The 13,672-nt window shown below is 42.3% G+C and overlaps 1 protein-coding gene across 1 annotated transcript; it reads right to left on the reverse strand.

The window, feature by feature from the left end:
• Nucleotides 1–1,175: 1,175 nt before the first annotated feature.
• Nucleotides 1,176–6,777, reverse strand: LSM5 (LSM5 homolog, U6 small nuclear RNA and mRNA degradation associated). The gene is made up of 5 exons (XM_006020840.3): nt 6,640–6,777; nt 5,074–5,169; nt 4,818–4,845; nt 2,883–2,955; nt 1,176–1,424 (listed from the first exon to the last, which is right to left on the reverse strand). Exons 1-5 carry the CDS (start codon nt 6,683–6,685, stop codon nt 1,392–1,394), a joined length of 276 nt encoding a protein of 91 aa, XP_006020902.1. The 5' UTR covers nt 6,686–6,777; the 3' UTR covers nt 1,176–1,391.
• Between the last annotated feature and the right edge of the window lie 6,895 nt (nt 6,778–13,672).

Below are 13,672 nucleotides of genomic sequence, written 5' to 3' on the forward strand. Positions count from 1 at the left end.
TCTTCATTTTACTTCAGTTGAAGTTCTGGTATAAAGTGTAGCTTCCTCAATCAAATAAAGTTGGACAATACAGTTTGCTTTGGCCTATTTCAGAGAACAATTTCTCTCCACCCTAGGTCTCTCCCGAGTCCCTTTCCCTATTCTCCTTCACACTTTTGGTGATGCATTTGTTTAACCCACAAAATTGCCCCAATGCATCTCTGTAGGCAACAAGAGATCTGTGATTCTTCTTCAAAGAAAATAGTTAATATTGAGACTACCAAAGAAGAAAAACAAGCTGCAATGGATCCGCTTCAGAACCAGACTCCATTTTCCATTTTATATTAAGAATGCACCACTTCCTAATTTAGAACTTTTCTAAAGCAAGAAAACCCCCTCCTGTGATCTGGGTCACCCTCTGGATCATGGAGAAAAAAAAAAATCAAAAGACAGGAAGTTATATTTCTTATGGAAGGAGGGGTATTTTGAACCATGTAAGCGAGGCATAGCACAATCCCAATTTATTCAAGTACAAATAGCACCACTTAGTGGCAGAAGTGCAGTCTCCCACCCATGTGAGTGGGAAGCTCCAAAACTACTTTTTTTTTTTATTCCTGAACAATATATAGTGTTGATATCCCCTTGCTTTCTTTTGACCACAAGATTACAATTTTTTTTTTCTTAACAAGAAAAAGAAATGTATTTCCAAAAAAGATGACAAAAGATACTAAAAGCCAAAGGATAGTAGAGCCATAAGCCAATAAAACTGGTCTTTGACCCACGGACACAAATTTTGGTTCAATTTCTAAAAAAAACCAGCCGAGTTCCTGTTGGAGCGTCATTACATATGCTGGGTGATACAACTCCTGTGTGGATGATAAGAATGAATGCATGTACTTGATGAAAGTATTATTTAGATAAAAATAACTGTCTAGTCTCCAACTCTTACTTCAAAGGAATGAGATTTTAGCTCAGGTTTTATGTTATGTTATGCCCACATTACAGAATAGCATGTAAGATGTGAAACAGAAAATTTAAAATAATGGCTGACTGACTGGTTTGAGCAAAAAAGCTATTATTTTCTTATGCATGGAGCAGTTACAACAAATTGTGTCCATCAATTTTGATTCCCCGATTTCTTTTTAACTGCAGGCATTTTTTCTAATACAGTAATATTAGACAACCAACCACCATATTTAACAAAAAGAAAATATCTTTTATTCAGAACAGCATATCAATACGTCTGTACAAAAAGAGTCATTATTTAACTTACAAAGTCAGCATTAACTATGCATCTTCCCTGAAAAGGAAATATTTACTTTTTATCAAATATCAACATTAAATGTAAAAAAACCCCAAAATGCCCCATTGAACAACACATAACAAGAGTCTTCAGAGAGAAACACAGCAGTTTATACTTCAGGTCCTTCTCCTCCCGGAACCAGCTATAAAACAAAAAGACAATTGTGTATGAAGAGACAGTATGAAAAATGTTCATATTTCATTTCAAGCCTTGTGCAAGAATTGTCAGAATGTGACACAGTTAACCACAACACGCTTAGGAAAGAGCAAGTTTGAAGTCATGCTAGAACACAATTTCACATGTGTGCTCCTAGGTAACTGAATCAAATTGCTATCAACTCTACTCCCAAGAAAAGCAGTCACAGGATCAGATCAAATGAAGAATGATGTAGCTTTTGTTTTCAGATAATGAAATGTTCCTGTGTTTTCAAACTCTTACTCCTTTTATTTTCCACACTGTACTTGGCATTCTTACCATGACTGACTTGTTCTTGAGCAAACCACACAGTAACTGGAAATAGTAAATATTTTCTTAAGAGTGAATGGTTTTTTAAATGGTTCCAGTCTTCTCATTTGATATATTTTAATTAACCAGTCACTCCTGACTAAACATGCTATATTTTCCCCTTGCTTGAGAGCACGGGTGACCAAGATCCAGCAAATGGAGCTCCACAAGGGTCTCAGGGCACCATGGCAATTAATGCTGCTGCCACTAGTCCTACCATCAAATTTCTGGACGTGTGGGGAGCCCCACAGGCAGGATTCAGGATATGGAGCCTTGTCATCTGGCCTCTGGAGATCTCCATGGGGCTGGGAATTTGGAGGTGGGAAGAAGAACTGCTGCTATAGCTCTGAGAATCACATTAATTAGCGATACCACCAAATTCCAGCCCCAGGGGCCAGATTACACAGCTTTGCACTCCAGATCTGACCTGTGGACTGGATCTGGACCCATGGGGCCAGATGAGTTGGGCACTACTGCTGTAGAAGGAATCCAAGTTGGTACTATTGTCAACAGATAAGCATATGCTTCAATATGCCTCAAGAAAGAGAAGCCAACAAATGTAACTTCAAACACAAAATAAAAAGGGGTAGCTATAAAAGAAATGGCTAGAAGTTTTGCCATCTTTGTCATTTTGTTGATATGAATATTCAGATTATTAAGAACAGGTATGCAATAAGCATGCCTTTTTTTTCTTTTTTTTTTTAATAAATAGCAGTAACTCCAAGTAGAAGTTTGTTTCCATCTACCTTTGTAAGCCCTAGCATTCTTCTTTGTAACCAAATCTGTATAATACCACATTATTGCAGGTCCAAACTGAAACATGCATCAGCAGCCTTATGATTTTAGTTCATTACAACTGACTTCACACTTCTGGTTTTTTCCCCTCTGGTTTTGAAATGGTACCATTACACTTGTCCAGCAATCACTTTTTAAGTCTGTAACTACTTGAACTACAGTATGAACTGTATCTAATCTGTCTAGAGCACCAGTTTTAAAAAGTTAGCAAAAATGAAAAAAGAAGTTCTATTTTACTCAAGGGAATTTTTCAACTGACTTGTCCATATGCTAAGGTAAAATTTTTTTTTCCAGAACTTACCATTGTTATGTTGTTTCCATTTAACAAAATCTGATCTAGTTTTGTAATTCTTCTTCCTTCAGGTGTAATTTCACTAAATGAACATTAGGAACAAAAAGACTGAGTAAATAAGAGTTTAAGAGAACCAAGAATACGCGATAAGAATTGTAGTGAAGTTTACGGCTCTGTATTGAAGTCAGCTACTTAACAAATATTTTAGTCAAGCAACACTATACATTTTGGTACAGGTCCGCTGTGTGTTCTAAGGACCTAACATTACGATGTTCTTTGTTTTTCTGTTCAATTCAGAAAAAAAAGAATTCAACAGATAAAGTTTTATAAGCTAACCACTCTCAACACTCTCAATGGCATGCTATATAAGCTTGCAAGGACACACAACAAAACATTCCTTATCCTAGATTCTGATCATTGTTTTTTGACATGCAGACAGAATTAAAAATACTAAGCTTAGTGGGTTATCTAATGTGGAGATCAGGGGAAAGTCAAAGCTGTTAAGTAGGAAAACACTTTAAAAAGTTCATGTGCCAAGGCATGTGACAGCTATTCCACAAGGTTCTATCCTCAATTTAGAAAAAAGCATGAAGTGTCCAATTCAAGGTAACTTAGTTTCACAAGATTTAGCAACCATGTCATTGGCAACAAAGCAGGCCAAAATGCCCTCTATAATCTAAACATGCTAATGCATATAAAAAAAGGCCTGCATACTGCTTTATTTGCACTATGTGAGACCCAACAGAATTTTGGGGGATACCTTTTACCGGATCAATCGTAAAATTGGAAAAGAAGCCTGTGGGCACAATGTGACTTTCTTCAGGACACTAGGACTTTTTACTCCATTTAAGCACGTCAGTTACAGAAACTCTTTTCTGTAGCAAACACTAAGGAATGTCAACAGTACTTTCAGCAGGGTAAGAAGAGCTCACTGGTGCCATGAGTACACTGGTTCAGGTACCCAAGGTAACTTGTTTAACACTAAGTTAGGGATCTCTACACTACACAGTAGCTGGCAGGGTACATACAGCTACCATCTAGGAAAAAAATGCCAAGACAAAAGCCTCCTCTCAACCACAGCAGAACGAACATAGCATTGATACTGGTGAGGTATCCATGCTCAATCACTGACTTTTCCACCAGAAATGCACAGTTCAAGGCTGGCCAATCTTCCTCACCCTTCTAGTCACATACCAAAATCCTAACATGTTCAAGAGCAGAAGGACATAAAACTTTCAAAATGGCATGCCCCAGAGTTAATGATCTTCAGACAATGCCCTAGCTTGAATAATAACTAACTGTCAAATGACACAGTCAAATATGGAAAAAACAAACAACTGGGGGGAGAAAGGTTTATATTTAATTTTTTCTCTTTCTTCAGGAGTAGTTTTTAGGATAAATTGATAAGCATTGCCTGTGGATCCTAAGCTGTACGCTCCTAATATAGTCATTTAAGAGGTGACTGAAAAATTACTGGACAGTAATATATACACTTTCAAACTGAGGCTTAGGGGTGCGGACAGAGGTAATGTTTGAGATGCTTCAATTATCTTTGAAGAGCAAGCCAAACAGGCATGTACTTTTTTTTTTTTTTTTTTTTTTTAAGTACATTAAGAGTGGAACCCTCAATAGTACTTGTTTCCAACAAGATTATTTCCATAAGCACTTTCTACTACAGTGGCATGCTCTGCAGAGCATGACAGGAGATGTCTGGGTTCTCCATCTTCCCACAGTGCTCTATAGGGCATTGTGACAGCGAGTACTTTCTTGAGGATCTTCCCCCACCTCCCTCCACCACACACACCAGACTCATGAAGCCTCATGCCCCGCCATCCTCCTCCAAATAGGAATTCTGCTTTCCAGAAATCAGTGTATATTCTTTTGTTAGAATTTTTCGGCATGTGAAAACAAAGTTAAAATAGCCAAGAAAGACATAATACTTACAATTCTGTAACATCCTCTAAAACCATGTCTGAAGTCTAGGATCAAGGAATAAAACTACAGAAAACAAAGTTATTAAACTGAAGTTTATTTTCATTTCATAACAAAAGCCATGCCTTTTTTATTTCCAACTTCAAGTATCATATTTGTCAGTGCAAAAATGTTTGGAGGTTGGAAAGAACTTAAAACACATGTACAGGCATTGAAGAGGCATAAGCACAAAAACTGATACCTTGAAAATGTTTCATGTAAAGGATACTGACAAAGTCATCAAACCCTAGGAGCGTGCCAACAATTTCTTTATCACTCTTCATCACAATGTGAATACGTGAGCCTATACATTTGTCCACAAGCTCTGCAAATTTAAAAGCATTTGTCATCACACGGAATAAATGGACATCTATTTTTAATGTTCACCTTTTACAGAATGTGAGGATAAACAAGTGCACATTCAAACAGAATGCCAGAAACATTGACAGACCAATACATATAAAAATAGCTTTTGTTTGGATATCCACTGTTATACACACAACACAAGGGCATACCGAGTACTATATAACCCTAGCGAGCCCACTTTGGAATGAAGTTTTAGTAATATTACTATTAATGATAATCAATTTCAACAGTACCCAACATGCTAAGCACTTTCCAAATCCAGCTGGATAGAAATCTAAATAACAATTCACATAGTGTTTATGTTTACATTTAATCTTTACATTTTTTTCTACATCCTATTAACCAGTGATGCTCAACCACCAGCCCATGAGGTAATGTCATCTGGCACATAGGTCTTTGCACAGGCCCCAAAATTTGGAGCAGTGGCAGTGTTAGCAGCCCCTTTCCTACTGCTAAGGTTCCAGACCTGGGAAAAGCCTGGCAAGCTGGATGCTGTGGCTCTGCGTGCAGGGCTGAGCCTGTGCACGGCTAGATTAGGCATGTGGGGTCAGGCCAGCCCATGGCCAGAGTGGGTAGACAGAGGTCAGGCTGGCATGCAGCCAGTCCAAAACAACCACCCCACGCAGCATCCGGCCTGGAAGCCCCAAAGGTTGAGGGCCCCAAGGTTGAGCAGTACTGCCATTAACAAAGATAGATAAATTAAATAATACATTCTTAGAAGGTATAATCCACATTTTTAAAAATCTTTGGGACAGCAGAATTTTAGCTAGGGAAGAACAGGATGGTTTGGGAGCTCCGTTTTTCCCTCCTGCCTCTGTAAGAGAAGCATATGGGAGGGAACCTTTGACAGGCCAAAACGCCTTTGGACAGACATCTTCCAGAGGGGAGCTGCATCCTTACGTGGCCCCATCTACGCGTTACCTATACTGCACAACTCATGGGTGAAGTGTGCAATAAGTGGCCTGGCCACTAGTGCAGAGTAATGAGCACAGCATAAACAGTGACCAAGCAGCTGCAGACAGCCAACGGGCCGCTGAAGTAGCGCTTCCACACACGCAACAACCCTGTGGCCGGTCCAGTGACAGCCAGAGAGTCCCCACCCCACCCTGCTGCAGCATCGGCCCTCCCACGCGTCACCTAACACTCTCCACCCCCACCAAGCCTGCGCACTCCACGTACGACGTACGTCATCATCGTTCCACCCACGCCGGGAGGGAGAGCCGCGATCGCAGCGCAGGCGCAGTCTCACGTGACTCCCCTCCCCCAGCCGCGTCCCGCAAACGGTCTAACAGTTCTCGCGCTTCGTCCCCTCCCCCAATCCATCCATCACTGTAGCCAGCACTAGCGCTCCCCACGCACCCAGAGCCCGCGGAAACCAGAGCCTTTGCTTCCTCCCCCCTCCGCTAGACCCTAGCGGGAACCCACTCACCGAGCGGCAGGAGCTGTGACGGGTTGGTCGTCGCGTTGGCCGCCATTTTGGAAGCAGACCTGGCCAATAGCACAGCCTCCAAGGGGAAATAAGCCGAGCGAGATGCGAAGGAGCGAGCTGAATGGCTTGGAGCGCCCCCTCCCCCGCCAGACTCAATCAATCGATGTTAGAGCAATCGAGTAGACCTTTTGCTAAGCCCGTTTCGCATGCTCTGCCCAAGGGAGGCTTACATGGAGGAAGCTGCGTCCTTACTTGTGCATGCTCTGCTTTTCAGATCCCCTAAGTCAGCCACTGCACAGTCTGGAGGGACCCGTGGCAGCAGGAGGCAGTACTTTCTCACTTTGAATTAAGTTTATGGTAGTGCAAAAGACCGGCAAGGTTCTTTGGGTAGATGCGGCATCTTTTATTAGACCAACTGAGTAGTTGGAAAAAAGTTTTTGGCAAGCTTTCGGTTGCATTCACCCTTCTTCCAGCACAGGGAGTCTATCTATGCTGGACTGAGACTCCAAGAAATGAGAGAAGCTAAAAGTGTGGCTAAAAGCGCAAGAGTGATGTCGTAGCCCGGAGGGTCTGCTAGAAGCAAGGATTTCTTAGAACGATCGCTCTTATTGGATCAGCCAGTTGGGTTAAAATAAAGTTAGACCAGCTTTCAAGACCCGAGGAAGAATATCTTGCGTTTGAAAGCTCATCTAACTTTATGCCAACTACATAATTGCTCCAGGAAAAACTATCACTCTAAGAAATTCTTGCCTCTTGCATAATTAAGTTTATAGACATTTGACTGTGTCCTCTCTCCTGTCGCTGGGCCTTGATGAGCAACACTGGAAGCGTTAGGTCGGCTGAGCACAAATCATAGGTAGTTGCAGTTCTTCTCACCTTGTGCAAACTTTCTGCATCTTGTGAAAGTCTTCAGGGTTAGGCAAGGTGCAGGTAAAAATGCAGTTGGGAGTTTCAGTTGCAAACCTATGGACAGTTGTGGGGGTTAGGTTTTTTTGGCTGGATCAGGGAGCAGTGGAGTTAGCAGCCCCCCATAGAACACCGACCAGCCCTTTTTAATACTGTTGTTTTAGGAAAGGCTGTAAATAACCTTCCTAGCTAGCTTTTTAGAACTGCACTACTCACGTCTATGGTCCGACGAAGGGGCTAGAAAAATGACCTAATTGCTGCCTGCTTTGAATGTATTCTGGTCAGCCTGTACAGCTGATAAGTATCCCAGTGAAAATAAAGCCAAATTTACCTCTCTGAACAAAGTGATCCAGAACATACACACACTTACAGTGACACTTAAGCCAGAATGAACTGCACTGATTAGCAGAAAATCAAGCATCTATAGAAACCACACACTAGTGCTAAGTGAAAATTGCCTTACAGGAGAAGGTCAACCTACGGAGTCTGGGATGGCCTACATTTCTTTTGGAGTGATCAGTCCAAAGAAGATAACAGAACCTGGAGTTTGTTTTACTACTGGATGGACTTTAGTTGCCATAAAGCTGAGAAACATTTGTCGTATAACCAAAGCAATTTCAGAGAAGGGAGAGGCACAACAGGTAGGATCTTTACACAGCAAATATAAAGAGAAATGCAGAAAACAGGATATTGACCTCTACTGTATCTCTGTTGATCTTAAAAACACAGTTAACGCTGGCAGCAGAGAAGGCTTACGAACGCTTCTCTTGGATGCCCCAACAAGTTTGCTGTAATAGACAATATTATGATGGGACAATGACAAGCATGATGCCTCCAATCCATTTTCAGTAACAAATGGTGTAAAGTAAGGCTGCATCCTCACACCCACAATTTTAATGTCTTAACTGCCAAGCTACTAGCTGTTGCCTGAATTTAATATAGGTATTCAGTTCAGAATGCGGATTGACAGAAAGATAGTTTAATCCCAACTGGATGCAAGCAAAAACAAGGGTGATTGAGGACTCACCCAGGAACTTCTGTTTGTTAGTGACTGACTGTCTTGGTTATTCATTCCTAGAAAGATATACAAGTCATTACGGATCACTTTTCAGTTGTGTGCTCACATTTTGGATTATTAGCCTTAAAAAAGATTGTGTACCAGCTTGTTCCTACATAGGACATGCTTTAAACTGAATTAACCAATCTAGGTGATGCACAATCTAGGTGGTGTACAACCTACACCCCTCCAATCTAGGTGATGCACTCTCATGTGAAGTTCACTCAAATGATGATGTTGGCAATCACTTAGAGCTACTGCAGCCTTTGGAAATATACATTAACGCAGTGGTTTTCAACCTTTTTAGACTCAAGGCACTACTTGAAAAATGTCAGCTCTTAGCTTTCACTTCTTTTTTTGACTACAGAAAAATTAAAGAGAAGTTCTTCTGCGGCAAAGAACTCAAAGACCACAACAGGTCAGAATATTTTTGACACAATGGATTCCTATCTGGGGTTTATCTTGTAAAGCATGAATATGTGTTTGCACACCTACCAGTGCTAACATTGTGTTGCACTCCACAGCACCCTTGAAAGGACTTCATGGTACCATGGCTGAGAATCACTTCATTAATGTCTTTAGAATAGGGGATTTATAATTTTATAGACAAAGGAGACCTACAAAGGCAATATTCCTGACATTACATTCCTATTCTTGAACAGGAAAACCCATTATCTCACTCATGAGATGAAATGAGGGCTCCTTCAACTATGAAGGAAAATGATAAAGATTTAAACCTTCCAATATCCAAATGGAGATCTTATGTTTGATAAAACAAGTTGTGATTTTCCAAAATTCTGCAAAACATTTAGACGTGCATCCTGTAAAACTTGCTAACTCTTCTCATCTCCCATTTAGGTTCCTGGGCCGGTGGCTTTCTTACCAACCCTAAAAGGAACTAGTAAAAAACTTCAAGGCTTTATTTACCTCGGGGCACAATTTATTGTTCCAGCACAAGCCTCATAAATAGTATCAAAACAAAGCAACTCCCCTGACTAACACAGACTATAGTCTCCATGGCTTTTAAAGCCATAACTATACCATTTCTCTCCTGAACCCACATCTGCTCCTGGGGAAGTTAGTTGTGCCCACTTGTTCCCAGTGGGTCACATCTAATACCTGCAATTAGGCAATATAAAACTGCAAAATAGGGCTGAAGCAGGTCTGCACTCATGCCCTCAAAAAAGCTCAGCGTCACTCATTAGCATTTGCATTGTCTAATTGCAGGCTTTGGGTATCCCCCAGCAGCAGTGACTGACTAAGCTTTACTTCCCAGTCAAGAGAGAAGTGGTATAGACATAACCTTACTGAACAGCTTTCATTCTTCACCTAGCACTAATTCTTGAGTTCACATTTCCCAAGTCTTCTACCAGTTCTTCTGTCTCATCACAAGCTGCTCACAAATCCCAGCGAACCTGGATTTCAGTCACATGGTTATCATGTGACATGTGTGCTTTTATTTTCCTTCACTTGGGGCTAAACCTGACAAGTCACCTTGTCACACCTCTCCTGTAACATCCACACAATTTGTCTAAGGAAGACCCAAATATAAATATCTACACAGTAAATTGGTAACACTGCCATGAGATAAGCAGGATAAATGCAAAAGCATAGTCAAATGTTTCCCAACAGAAAAGCTGCAGAAAGTCACTGGTGCATTAAGCCTTTATCTCAAAAATGGATGCTTGAGACTTCAACGAAAAGAATGTCACACTGCTCATGGAAATGTGTTCCTAATCATATTATTAATGTAAAGCATATCCGTTTCAAGTCTCACTGCAAGTAAAATCAAGTCAGCTGATCCTGATTGTCATTATTACTTTCCCAGTGCTGCACCTGCTGACAGTTATCCTGTAATATATTACAATGCAGGTAGGAGAACTATATATTACTAATTTGTGCTTTGTTACTTAGCTATGCGCAGAGGGAGTGAAAAATTTCACAAAGTCAGAGCAGTTTGTCTGTGCCTGACATTATTCCACCTGAGTGTATGACAGCTTCCAGACCTCTATTCCTCTTCCACAAGTGCCCATAGCTACATAGGGTGAACCATGGAAAAGTCACAGAGTATGGCAACAATTTGCTTTAAAATACAGCAGCAGGCTTCCTGTTTTATTACACAAGCTGACATCTTGTTCTACAATGCCTTGTCTTTTTTATTGCCTCAGCTAGCAGGAAGGAGAATTTCAAACAATGAAAAAAACCCTCTCTCCTAAACAATAATCAGATTTATCCAGGAACCTCACTTAGATGATTCCTTATGACAACCTGCAAACTAGTGAGAACAGTCTCAGACTATACCTCCTCTTTGCTGAACTGAATATGAAAAGTAGAGTTTCTAGCCCTTCTTTTTGGTTATAGCACATTACTGGAGAAGATAATGGCAGTGTTTCATAAATGTTTTTCTTTCCTGGCTTTATTCTAAGCATTATAGAGAACTGTGTGATTGAAAAGACCTAATAAGTAATCATTCACCTGCCAGTGTGGAATAGTTCCTTACAGCATGTCTTTTGTTCCCTAAAATATATTTCTTATGTAATGGAACTTTTGTTGAAGCTGATGAATATTATGTAATTGCAGGCTTTAATCTGTTGTTATAGTTGGAGTCTACATGTATTGCATTAATGCTGAGATTTTCCTGGAGCATTTATCCTTTTCTTTGCTTTTAGAAAGAATCCTTTCATCCAATGTCAACAGAATCCCTCAATAACTAAGGGCCTGGTCTTGCACAGCTGTATTTTTTAAGAGTTTTGCTATTGACTCCAGTAGGAACAGGATTTAACCTGGAGAGAGATCAATTTGTCTGAGCATAGCAAGAGGAGCCTAGATCGCCTACGTTTTAATTCTTTCTCTGACACACATACTCTCTGTGGCCTTCAATTAGCCATTTAACCACTCTGCCTCATATCCTCTATCTGAAATACAGGGATCATATTATATACTTATTAATCTTAGAGGTAGAGCACAGTGATTCTCAACCTTTGCAGACTCAATGCACCCCTTGAAAGATACCAGCTCTTCATTTTCACTCATTTTTTTACTACAGAAAAGTAACAAAACAATCATCGACGATGCGTAGGAGATTCACACCCTACGAAAAGGTGCCACCGACAGTGTCAGTGGCACCTGCAGGTGGTCACTGCTTGCCGCCACCACTGGCCACTGCCAACACTGCCAGTGGCATCTGCAGGTGGTCGTCACCCCCCTTCCCCCCCACCCCACCAGCACCGGTGGCATTTGCAGGAGCTCCCCACTTACTGCCACCGCCATGCCCCCCTAGCCACCAGGTGCACACGTTGTTCATGAAAACAATTCACTTGTTGCAAAAAAATTCAGAAAGACCACAGGTCAGGTCAGAATACTTTTGACACTGGATGCCTGTTTGAAGTCTCTAGATTTATCTTGCAAATCACATTTTCACACCTAAACATGCTAACATTGCATGGCCCCCTGAAAGGATCTCAAGGTACCCCAATGTGCTGCAGCACCCTCAGATTCAGTGGTCTAGCGCAAGAATTATAGACTTGATCTTGCTAACTTCTTACTTGATAGATGCATCTCAATCGAGCAGACTCACTGCATCTGCTGTAACTCACATAAAGACTCTATACAACTGAGGAGATTCTAGGATGAAGCCCGAATTAGACATTGCTTGTACAGCAACACTTTGAAAATGGAAAAAGTCAATACACGTTTTAATAATGAAGTTTGCCACTAATCTTATCAGCCTTCAGGAAGCTTTGCTTTCAGGGCCTGGCCAGTGGAGCGTAAAACCAGATTCAAAAATTGTTGTTGTCGTCTCTCAGCCAGCAGAATCTAATTACAACTTATTCAGAAGACTTCACGTTTGCAACCTGATGAAGAAGGCCTGCATTCAAAAGCTTGTCTAGCTTTATTCCAACCATGCAGTTGGCCTAGGAAAAGAGATTATTCTCCACACCCCTTCAGAAATCCTCGCCTCTCTTTTGAAGACTTAATGCAGCAATTCTTAACCAGGGCCACAGCACCCTAGGGTGTCTAGAGGTTCTTTCAAGGCTGCCACACAATGAGGAACACAGACATAATTCAGGAGATAAACCCAAAGCTTTCAGATGGGAACCTCTAGAGTTAAAACCCATCTGCCCTGCTGCAGTCTGAGTTCTCTGCAACAGAAGAACGGCTCTAGCATGTAGGTCAAAAGGAGAAAAAAGGCAGCGCTCTGTCTCCTCATTGCCATGCATTTGCATTTTTACAGACCTGAATTTTGTATAGTGGCTTCTACTCCATCCGGGAGAGCACAAAACACCAACAGACTCTCCCTTTGCTGGAAGAAGGGTGTTTGTGCCCGAAAGCTTGTAAAGAACAATTTTTCTAACTTAGTTGGCATGAACGCCACGTGTCCCTGGAAGGTGGAGGCACGGGGCGCACAATGGCAGCAGTAGTGGTGTGCTGGCGGCGAGCAGGGAGCTCCCGCAGGCAGCCACAATGGTGTTGGAGGCAGGGTGGCGAGCACTGACTGGTGGTCAGTGACCACGCGCAGACACCACCAGCAGTGGTGATCAAGGACTGCCCGCAGATGCCACTGGCAGTGGTTTTCACAGGGGTGCGCTGCCAATCTCAGGGGGTGCAGGTGCACCCGCTGTGTGTCACCAGTGTTAGTTGGTCTGATAAAAGAGGTTCCATTTACCCGAAGACCTTGATCTACCTCGGTCCTTAGATCAACACCCCTAAAGGCAGTGCTGGTATTTTCCCAGGGGCACCTCGAGTCCATCCATGGGCACTGGGAGATTAAGAAGCTCGAGAGCCCCTGACTTAATGCCCCTCAACGAGCTCGGCACAAAGAGGAAGCTTCCCCTGTTCCCTTCCCCCCGAGCAGGTGGGGGTGCTACTTCGGCCGCTGTTGGGGATGATACCACGCCAGGCCGCGGGGCTAGCCAGAGCCGGCAAGAGCCACAGGCCTCGCGGCCTCCCTCCCCCTGGCAGGTGGCGGAGGTCCGGTGAGACCCCGCCGGGCGCGGCGGCCCTTGAAGGGGAGGCGCCTCCGTGTCCCCGCCCCTGGGCGCTGCGGAAGCGGCGGGCAGGGAGGGAGGC

This window comes from Alligator sinensis, unplaced genomic scaffold (genome assembly GCF_000455745.1).
Source record: "Alligator sinensis unplaced genomic scaffold, ASM45574v1 scaffold86_1, whole genome shotgun sequence".
NCBI classification, from domain to species: domain Eukaryota; kingdom Metazoa; phylum Chordata; order Crocodylia; family Alligatoridae; genus Alligator; species Alligator sinensis.

Coding starts and splice junctions, on each gene's coding strand:
- LSM5 (XM_006020840.3), bottom strand. CDS start 6,685: ATGGCGGCCAACGCGACGACCAACCCGTCACAGCTCCTGCCGCTCG. Junction 5,170..6,639: donor GTCACAGCTCCTGCCGCTCG/GTGAGTGGGTTC, acceptor TTAAATTTGCAG/AGCTTGTGGACAAATGTATA. Junction 2,956..4,817: donor TTAGAGGATGTTACAGAATT/GTAAGTATTATG, acceptor ATGTTCATTTAG/TGAAATTACACCTGAAGGAA.